This window comes from Limanda limanda, chromosome 10 (assembly GCF_963576545.1).
Source record: "Limanda limanda chromosome 10, fLimLim1.1, whole genome shotgun sequence".
NCBI classification, from domain to species: domain Eukaryota; kingdom Metazoa; phylum Chordata; class Actinopteri; order Pleuronectiformes; family Pleuronectidae; genus Limanda; species Limanda limanda.
Window position 1 is genome coordinate 21184905 of NC_083645.1, and position 10611 is coordinate 21195515.

Below are 10611 nucleotides of genomic sequence, written 5' to 3' on the forward strand. Positions count from 1 at the left end.
ACACGTGTGCAACAGCTGATCGGGTGGAACTCACTTCCTGTCTGCGACTACACAAACAACCGTAAATCTGCCTTTCAGTGAGAATCACGTGTTTAAAACGTGTTGTGCAAAAGGCGGAAGGAGTATGGCAAGCCGAATTGTCATTTATCAACTACGTTTGACTATCCGGAATTAACATTGTAGATATCAACAACTTCTTTCTGACTAGTCGTAATTACATTTTGAATAGTTGGAATTTTCATTCAAGATATCTGTAATGTAATTGTGACTAGTCGAAACGACAGATAAAGATATCTGTAATTCAGTTTTGACTAGGCGAAACTGAATTACAGATATCTGCAATGACGTCACAGAAAACGACATTCAACTCGTCACACATCTTAAATGACAATTGCAGATATCTGTAATTCAGTTTTGACTAGGCAGAATTAAAGTTAAAGATATCTCAAACGTCATTTGAGTGCGAATTATTGGGCATGACGTTTTAGATATCCAGAAATACGTAATTTCCGTTTGCCGCCATAATCAAAGAAGAAGTGGGAATAAGAAAGGAGCAGTCATGGCGTTGGCTGTAATCGAAAAAATCACCAGAAAATGCCATGAAATTGAACGAGCCCTCACACAGGGGATTTGTGGAGAGAGAGAACGTCGTTCGATTGAAAGCTGTGAAAGAAATCTCGGAAGAATTGAAGATTTGCTATCACCAGAGACCAACAACGAACTCAAAAGCAGTTTGGCTGAACTGAAAAATCTAGTAGGCACACATTTCCAGGCTGGGGAAGACCGAAGTTTCTCTGTCGGGCGCATTCGTTCAGGTGTGTCCGTTTATCACTGCATTCATATATTAGGCTATAATATGCATTAGTTCGCTACGTAAAATAGTTGTGGCGACATAGTGGCGATAGTGTTTCCTACGGACATGCAGGTCCACGGTTCAGACCACTTCTGATTGTTTGTGAAAATACAAAAACAAGTTGCATGGGTCAGATAGTCGGGGGCTGGGCACCCCCGACTATCCCCTATCCCATGAGACCCCCTGAAAGCCTCAAAAGCAAAATTTGAGAGGGGTCTCAAATTTCGTATATATGTATATATATATATATATATATATATATATATATATATATATATATATATGTATATATATATATATATATATATATATATATATATATATATATATATGTATATTATTGTCACTAATGGTAATTTCAATGTGTTTAAGCTCACCATGTCCAGTATTCAGAATTTTAAACATTTATTCACAAATATGTTCTATTTTTTGCCAAGCGGAGCCAGCCAATCCTGTGCGCGCGTATGCAAATTAGCCATGTGCGCCAAACAGAAGACGTAATGTTGAGAAGTCACACTAAAGAAATAAAAAACAATTGCTACTGGACAAAAATAACTATCAAAATGGAATTACAGATATCTTCAATTCAGTTGCAGATATCCGTAATTCACATAGTGGATATCCGCAATTGAATTGTAGATATCTGTAATGAGAAACCCCATAGACATGAATGGCAAAAATGACGTCATTTCTCCTAGGAGGAATGTCTTTGTGGATATCTGAAATGACAGTTGTGGATAGGAGGAATGTAGTTGCGGATATCCAAAATGTTCTCTTTGACTAGGCGAAACTGAATTGCAGATATCTGCAACACATATCCAGTCTAGCGAATTTATGTCAAATCGGCTTGCCATAGAAGGAGTCATGTTTGACTACGTGAGTGACGTAGGGACATGAAATTGGTTTCTGGTGTAAACAATTCCAAGAAAGATAATAAAACACGTTACGCCTGCGTTGTTTTCATTCAAGGATAGCAACTACGCTGCGTCCACTTCTTCGTCTACTTTCATTTAATGGTAGTTGCAAACAACTTTGAGACGCATTACCTCCATCTTCTAGATTTTTCTCAATCAATCAATCATTTAAATTCTATTTCTAAATTCTTCACAAATCCCAATGTGTCTAATAGGTCTCAACAAAGTGCGACATCCTCTGTTCTTTGACCCTCAACATGAATGTGGAGAAACTATCAAAAAAAAAACTTTAACAGGGGGGGGGACACATCAACAGAATAACAATATCTACAAGACTGATTAGAAGAAACACTCTCTCCCTCTCTCTCTCTCTCTCTCTCTCTCTCTCTCTCTCTCTCTCTCTCTCTCTGTCATTCTCTCTCTCTCTCTCTCTCTCTCTCTCTCTCTCTCTCTCTCTCTCTCTCAGCTCCCTCTAGTACTCAGTGGCTCAACGACACCATGTCTTTTGTAAAGCTGGAAAAGATCAGATATTCAGTGAAAGGTAGCTCTAACAAATTTTATAATAAGTGGCTTCCCTTTCTTACATTCTTACATTATTTCCAGTCCCTGCCCCTCTTATTGACAGACCCCCCCTCTCTCTTTTCTGTCTTTCTTCTTTCTTTTTATTTATTCATTTACTTATTTTTTTTTTTTTTTTTTTTAATTTTTTTAATTTTTAATTTTATTATTTTTTCTTTTAATTTATTTATATTGTGCAGCTTTAATACTTAATTATTACTTAATATAATTTTCAGTTATCTTTCTATCATTGTTTTTATTATTTTCATTGATTTGTGTAATGTATTGTTAGCATGACCACGTTCATGTGGTCCTTAAAATAAGAAAAACATCCTAGGAGGAAGACTGTATATCTTAATCTTAATCCATCGTGATGCACAGTGTTTTTATGGTGTCAATATCTCTATATATTGTTAATTGTCGTACTGAGATTTTGTGATACCCAATGTAAATTTGACATTGATTCCTGTTCTACTGTGCCATACCTCCTAATAAAAATATTAAAAAAAAAAAAAAAAAGATTGTCGGTTTGACTGTTAGCCAAAAGTGAATCCAACCATCTGGATCGCCACCTGCTGATTAGTAACCCGAACTCTAACACCACTAGTTGCAGTTATATGGTCAATTTATACTTGCATGTTAGATGAATAAATCAGACCTCGGAAGTCTCAACTTAACTTTCACTAAATCTTTGAACTGGGTTGTAATTCTATCAAATTGCCTGAAAGCAATTAGAAAGTATTAATATTTTTCTCACTTTGCTTCAGACTTTGAATGATTGTCAGTTATCCGCACAGAATGGAATGTGTGGCATCATCCCTATGTGATAACTCCATTAAGGTCCTGGGGACATCATTGCAAGTTGACCCATGACTCGTTCCATCTGACTAGTTCACAATGTCAGTCATTTATTTACTCTGTCCGCTTGAAAGCAGTCTGTTTGGGAGAACACCTGCCCTTGTTTTGTTTCACATATACAAAATGGGAGTTGTATTGTTTGAAGATTGGGGTTGAGGTCAACCTGAAGGTCATAAGTCTTCATCCTGGTCCAGTGATGACTGAGGCCAGGTTCAGGAATGTCCACTACAGCCCAGTAATGAAGTGAATGTACTTTTTGACATGTCAACCAGCGTTAAGATGCATTATCACCACCTAGGTGTCACACAATCACTCATAAGGGATGATTGTTTATTCAATGCAGTGTTTATGTAAGTCTGTTATGTCCTAGGCAAACTTACTCGCAAACTTGTTACCTCTGTCTGCGTTGGTTGGTTTGTCTGTTTGTTAAGGATTACACAAAAACAACTTGACAAACTATTCAAGGATAGGTGGAAGCATTTGTTATGGATCAAGGAAGAACCCATTCAATTAGGGTGTAGATCTGGATCAGAAGGGCGGATCCAGGAATTGTGTTATACTCTCTTTACCATTTATTAAAAACAACTTTATGAACATGCAGGAGTTCCTTTCAAAAACATCCTGTATGTGCTTCACAATGAGGAAAAACTAAATCAAGAATACAAAACATCAAAGAAGCAAACTAATACAAGGTCATTTAAAAATAAAAATAATGATCTAGAAGAGAAAATATAAAATCAATGACAGCAGATAAGACAAAAACAATAATTTAGAAGGTATGGCCATGGTCCCAACAGTGAATGTAAATGTCCTCACAGTGTTAAGTATCTTATCTCAACCAGGAGTGGATCTGCCCGGGGTGGGGAAGGGTGGGGACGGGACCCCACCCTTCCATAGATTTATCATACTCAAACATAAGCAATGATAGTGCAAACATAATTTAAATAGTAATAATGTATACTGAACAAATGTTTGCTAATTATAGACACAAACTAAAGGAATTTTAAAAGTTCAACAGATTTTACCCCCCCCCCCCCCCCCCCCCGTCTCCTTGGTTGGCTACATTGCATCAGACATTACAAATCGAGAAAAAAAAAAATCTCTTCCGTCTTCCGGAAAAAAACCTGCGACCACTTCCTGAGCTGTCAAGAACAATAAAACAAAAAATTCAACTTCCGGCCAATTTTTTCTTTCAAAACACTATCCTCTCTCATAATAGCAAAACGTCCAAACATTGTCTTAAAGCACACGACACCATTTGAAAAGTTAGACAGATACCTCAACCTCCCGTTGTTTGCAATATTAACAGAATAAAACCAAGTGGGGGCGTTTTGTTTTTAAATCGCACGCTTTTATTTTGAAGGCAGGAGCGGCTGGTTTCCGGAAATAGCTCGCTAGCTAGCACTGATTGCTAACGCCTAGCTAACATCAGAGCTGCTCGGCTAGCGGTGTGAACAAGCGGCAGCGTCACGTCCGAAAAACAGATTTCAAACCAACCTGTTGACTCTGGATCGTTTACTAAAGAGCCACAGGGACCCCCACGACCCCCAGCCTGGTACGTGTGTGTCTTTTGACTCCGTTATAAACATAAACAGCAGAGAAGCGGGGCCGTCGTCTGTGCGACCCCCCCCCCCCTCTCCTCTTCCTGCATCAGGTACGGCCTCTACCTGGTTTCCAAACAGACATGTATAGACAGGCGACTACACGGTGTTGTTAGCCGGCTGCTTTGTGTCTGTTTGTGTATGCAAAACACATTGTTGGCGTTAGAGGAAGTTGCTGCATGAGCTGTGTGTGTGCGTACGTGTGTGTGTGTGAGGGGGAGGGGTTGATGGGCCTCGTCTGTTGTTTTGTCGGCATGGTGCTCTCCTCTCCTCTCTGATCCTCATTCAGGTATGTGGTTTCTGTCTCCTTTGCTTCTTTCAGGCCACAGACGTCTTGGGTGTCACCTCACTGCCGGGTCGGCCTTCCCTCTGATGAGCCGGCTCCTGACGTCAGGTGGAAGATGGATGTTTCCTCCACCGTGTAGCTGCAGCCTGTGAACCAGGGGGTGGATCCATCGCTGCCACATGAACAGCTCGACCCCTCTGCTCAACATGAAACCCGTCAGCTACCAGAGCATGCCGTCATCCGTGGGCGCCGGACGCCAGGACCTGGCCCTGGACCGCGTGCTGAGCGCCCCCAAGGTGATGTACTGCGAGAAGTGCGGCTTCGCCTCCATGGACGTGGCGGTGTTCAAGAAGCACATGATCGAGCACATGGGCGCCAGGTTTTACTGCTTCTACTGCAACAACGTCTCGTCCAGTGAGGCCGAGTTGAAAGTGCACCTGAAGCAGCACACGTCCAAGTATCCGTTCACGTGTCCCCACTGCGGACAGGGCTACATGCGGAGGCTGTGTCTCGTGAAGCACATTGACCGTCTTCATAGTAAAAGCATCAGCCAAGGACCAGCAAAGCCCGGCACGACTTTAATTTCCCCCGCGCCTGTGTCCAGTGCCTTATCGAGCCTGTCCTCTGCTGATCCAACACCACCCTGGCCAACTGTCCGGGTGACCGTACCTGCTCTGAGTGCACCTGCAACCAGACTGGATAAAGACCAACAGAGAGGGAAAACCGTGGACACTATTATATCAAATGCCTCTAATGGAAACACAGAACTTTTTTCTCCTTTTAATGGACTCATACAGTACAACAGGTCTCTAACTGTTTCTCTCCCGGAGGAAATAACAATCCCTGCAGGCTGCTTGGTTGAACTTGTTGAGGTGAAAACTGTAAATGGGACAAAAGAGCTAAAACTGAGGCTCGTCTCTCAACAAGATAACAAGTCTGTGATCAAAGATGTAAGGCCGACAGTCTGTCAGAGCACCACACAGGGAAAGCCTTTAGCATCCACATTAAACCATCAGTCTTCTACAATGAAGTCTGCAAGCATGGGGATGTGCACAGTAAACAGGACGCAGTGTGAAACAAAGATGGTGAATGTGGAGCGTCCTGCTGCTGTCCCAGTCAGTATTTCCAATAACCTCCCGAATCAAGCGAGCAAAGAAAAGGTTGGATTCAAAAGAAAGTCGCCAGAAATAATCCACCGGGAGTGGAAACCAGTCATTCCAGATAAGATTCCCAAAACTATCCCCAGTCCTATTAGAGAAGGGAATAGTGGGATGAGAGTTGCACAACGAGAACCTCTAAATCTTAAAGCAGCCGCTCCCACTGTTATCTCCCCCAGGGTTGCCAACAGGTTGACTAGCACCCTGCATCCAGACTCCAAGGGGACAAGTGTTTCCCAGAGAGCGGTGGAAGAGAGGATGAATTTAATTCCAGAACCTTCCAATAGCATCCCAGCCCAGAGAGCAAGCGACACAAAAAGCCTTCCTCAAGAGGGGTCGGTGGCGGTGAAGCTGGAACCCGGAGAGATCCGCCTCAGGAACGACACTGTCTCGAAAATAAAGACGGAGACAGTGGGCGTGAACCAGCAACGTGTGACATCCCTGAGCATTGTCATTCCCTCACCTGCCAAAGTGAGACCTCCAGCAGTTTCACCGTGTAAAGATAACTTCGTCCCAAATCAGTCTTTTCCAGCGCACAGGACTCTAAATGGGCGCTCATCAGCCAAAACCTCTGTGCTTTCAAATAATACAACGTCTAAGAACTCAGCCTGGACCCAGGAAGTGAGATCCCGTGAGAGAGCAGGAGAAAGAGACGTGCCAGATCCTGAGAGCTTTCCAATAATTTCCTCTGTGTTTTCGTTAAGTCAACAACCAGGAGAGGTGCAGGGCTCCATCCAGCCGCTGGTGATGGCTCTGCGCGGCATCGTGATGGATAAAAGCAACAGCTCTGGCAGTTCACATCCTCAAGGTCAAGTCAAGATAATAAAAGGAGTCGAGCAGGTGAGAAAAGCGCCGACATCGGGGTTCCGTGCTCAGGTGGCTGCGAAGGAAGGACCCATCATCCTTGACCCTTTACCTACGGAGCGGTGCATTGACTCTGTGAAAGTAGAGGAGCAGAAGGACGTCCAGCATCACCCTGCACTGACCAACCTCCATGTCGAAGTCAAGGAGGAAAAGAATATTACGACCACTCCAACAGACACTCCTCTTGATTCAAAACCCCCGACGGATCCGGGATCTGTTTCTGAGAGTGCAGCATACGTGGACGCGTCCGTGGGTACAGAGACTCTGCAGTTTGTGGAAAAGACCGAGTACGACATCTCCAAGTTCCTCACTGTCTCTCTGAAGAGGGTCCAAGTAGGCGTGTGGAAGAAAAACAGGAAAGGACTGAAACTAAGAATTTCCAAATGTAAGACTCGTTTACCTGTGGTCAGTGTTGCTGATTGTGCAGTTATTTACCCGATGCCGCTGAGGGAGGACCAGCTGGTGAAGAGACCGGGCCCCAACCAGCCCGTGGTGGTACTGAACCACCCGCACCCCCGGGCCCCGGTAACGGGAGCGAGAGCGGACACTATCGCCCACACAGGAGCCTCTGAGGGGGGTCCGAAATGCCAAATCTTAAAAATGCGGCTCAGCAAAGTGATGGGGCAGAAATATGAGGTGATGGGGTGCACTGTCGGAGTCTTTCCATGAGTGTAGAGGACAAAGTATCACTGGAAAGAATTGTACATTTATAAGGAAAGGACAAGTATTACGATGGGAAAATACTGATTTACATTCATGATGTTATATGTTTGTCTGTATAGGCATGGGATATGGATTGTTGAAGTGCAATGCAGTTATGTCTGCTTTGGGGGGATGTTTTTAAATGGACCATCTGCTGTAGTAGATTCTGTCAGTAATACACAGATGTTAGGAGCTGTCTCAGAAGTTTGACAAACCAGTAGATCTGCCGGAGGCCTAAACGCATGCTGTTTATTTAAGATATCTTAATTTATTTTTGCGTAGGTTATATGTCCTGGTTCTTGCGGCCCCTACAGGACTTGGTACATGCAGCACACCTTGGATGAGTCTTTCAGAAAATCATGCCATATCCAGTACAAACAAAGCCACGAGTTGGGGCCATTTTTAATGATGAAAAAAAAAAATCAGTGGACGGCAAAAAGTAATGATCAATTGTTTGTAAGGATAATTAGTGAAATCTTTTGGGGAAAAGTAGCACATGCAGCTCACAAAACTCTGCAGTGATTTGAGGTTTTATTCAAGTATTAATTCCTCTTTTTCTGTTTTCACATTAACAGAGCAGTACAAAAGGAAAACAGAATCCCTTTACAGTCATCACATATCAGCCCTACATAGACAAACGGAGCCCTTCACAAGCCTGTAAAAAGCCCCCGTGTCTGGTCATCACCTGGATGACGACATTTCATTCAAAGTTGCCTGAGAAAGTGGGTTGTCCTTGAGTGTTCTGTGTTTTTTTATGTGAAGCTCTCTGCATATTTGTTTAAATGCCGGGATGGTTTTTTGTTTGATGGTGTGTTCAGGCAACTGTAACATGAGCAATTCATATTTTTTAAACGGTCATCAAGTCCATTTCATGCACAGTGCCCCGTTTTCCAACCAGAACTTTGATGGTCATTCATGATGACAAAGCTGAATGTTTTTGACTTTCCCACGTAGCCAGGAGTCCCTGAATGCAACAGTACCGTTAGTTTCTTTGAGGCCTGAGCCTTAAAGTCCCTTATACACGGGAAAAAGAAAGATGAGCTTCTTAAATGCTTCTTTCTGTTTAAACCATAACTTAAAGCTGGGATTGGTCATCCTGGAAAGAGCAGGCTACCCTCTGAAAAAAGGCAACCTATACCCATCTTCACCCATCAGCCCTCACCTCAAGGCTACGGCCCCAGAACATATGAACGTACACTGGCCATAGTCTCTGCTCCAGCTGTGTATGTTTGCCTGGCTGAAGACTCCAGTCACGTGCGAGCACAGTTTTGCCAAGGCCGCAGACACTAGCTCTCTTTTCTTGTCTTTTTTCCCTCGACTTTATGTATTGATTGCTATCAGGAACAATACGACAGAGTGTTTCAGAAACAACTTGCTAACCCCACCTTTCAAAGGGTAAAAGTCTTAAAGAGTCATTGTAAATGTTTATTTTATTATTCAGTCTCATTTTAACCTGCACTTACTGATACTTATATACTTTTTTTAAACGTTTGCTGTGTGTGTTTTAATGGATCAGAAAATGTAATTATGATAGATTTAAAAACTTGAGCAACAGCCTGAGAAACAAGTGTTAATTCCATGAAACCCTGTTGGTTCACCGTTTCTCACTCTGCAGTACAATTTGCTTTGTAGCCATCAGGCAGAAAAAAACCAGAGGAGCCTGAATCAATGCTTTAAAGGTTGAGTGTGTAGAATTTAATGACATCTAGGGTTGAAGTTGTGTTTTGCCGCTGAACGCCCTCACCTCACCCTCTTCTTCCAAACATGGAGAACCTGTGGAAACCTTCAGTTGTCATTAAAAACTCAAAAGTGTTTAGTTTGTCTAGTCTGGGCTACTGTAAAAAAAGCATGGCAGCCTCCGCAGAGAGGACCCGCTCTGATGTAAATATAAAGTCTTTAAATATAAAGAGCTCATTCGAGGATCAAGAAAACTTCAATTTATTCAATTCAGATGAACACACTCTAGTGAAAACATCACTAGGATTATTCTATAATCAATTTCTGCCAATAGATCCCTTTCACCTAAATCTTAAACACTGAACTGCCTTATGACTAAAGGTATATGTAATGACTTTGGTGATTCTCGGGCGCTCAATCGTTTAAAAACTCATTGCACAAAAACATGAAGAAGGCTGCTGGGGTTGTTCTGTCCTGATACTCTGCGGATCTGCTTCTCTTCTTCACGGCAGCATCACTACAGCCGTGTGTTCCTGTTCATACTGTAGTCATGATGATGTATGATGGGCTGGACCTATGACTGAGTCAATAGGTGTTGGTTGCCCAGAGATTTTATTGTGTATATACTTAATAATATAAACCGTGATGACATGTAAATTGCTCAGTAGGGAGCAGCTAACGTTCCACTGCTTCTTGTGCAACAGCAGTGATGCTGTGATCTACTTTTCTCACATGTCAGCATGTGAAGCTGCCTCTGTCTCTGTTATTATATGTAATTTTTTTCATTTTTCTTTGCTTGGCCTTTTATCCCGTCCTCATTTCTCTGGACATTTCCTCATGTTCCAGATAAAGCAATTTTTCGGTTTTACTACATTCACAGTGTTTATCATCATTGTGTTCTCGTGTTTTTATATATATAAAAAAAAACAATTGTGTAACTCCTCCTTTTTCTATTAAATATAAGTAAATATGATTTCAACTTTGAATGGCTTCCTCCATCTTGTTCAGCTCGAGTGTTTGATCATAATGAAACGTCATTGTTGTCAAACAGGTTTCAAGAGAAGCTCAAACCCACTAACATGACCAACCGCTCCTCTGCAAGTTTAAGCCAAATATCAACAAGTACAGGACACACCTTAGT

The 10611-nt window shown here is 42.3% G+C and overlaps 1 protein-coding gene across 1 annotated transcript; it reads left to right on the forward strand.

The window, feature by feature from the left end:
• Positions 1-4615: 4615 nt before the first annotated feature.
• On the forward strand, positions 4616-10343 carry LOC133011665 (uncharacterized). Its single transcript, XM_061079482.1, has 2 exons — positions 4616-4738; positions 5107-10343. Exon 2 carries the CDS (start codon positions 5250-5252, stop codon positions 7758-7760), a length of 2511 nt encoding a protein of 836 aa, XP_060935465.1. The 5' UTR covers positions 4616-4738; positions 5107-5249; the 3' UTR covers positions 7761-10343.
• The last annotated feature ends 268 nt before the right edge of the window (positions 10344-10611 follow it).

Coding starts and splice junctions, on each gene's coding strand:
- LOC133011665 (XM_061079482.1), top strand. CDS start 5,250: ATGAACAGCTCGACCCCTCTGCTCAACATGAAACCCGTCAGCTACCAG.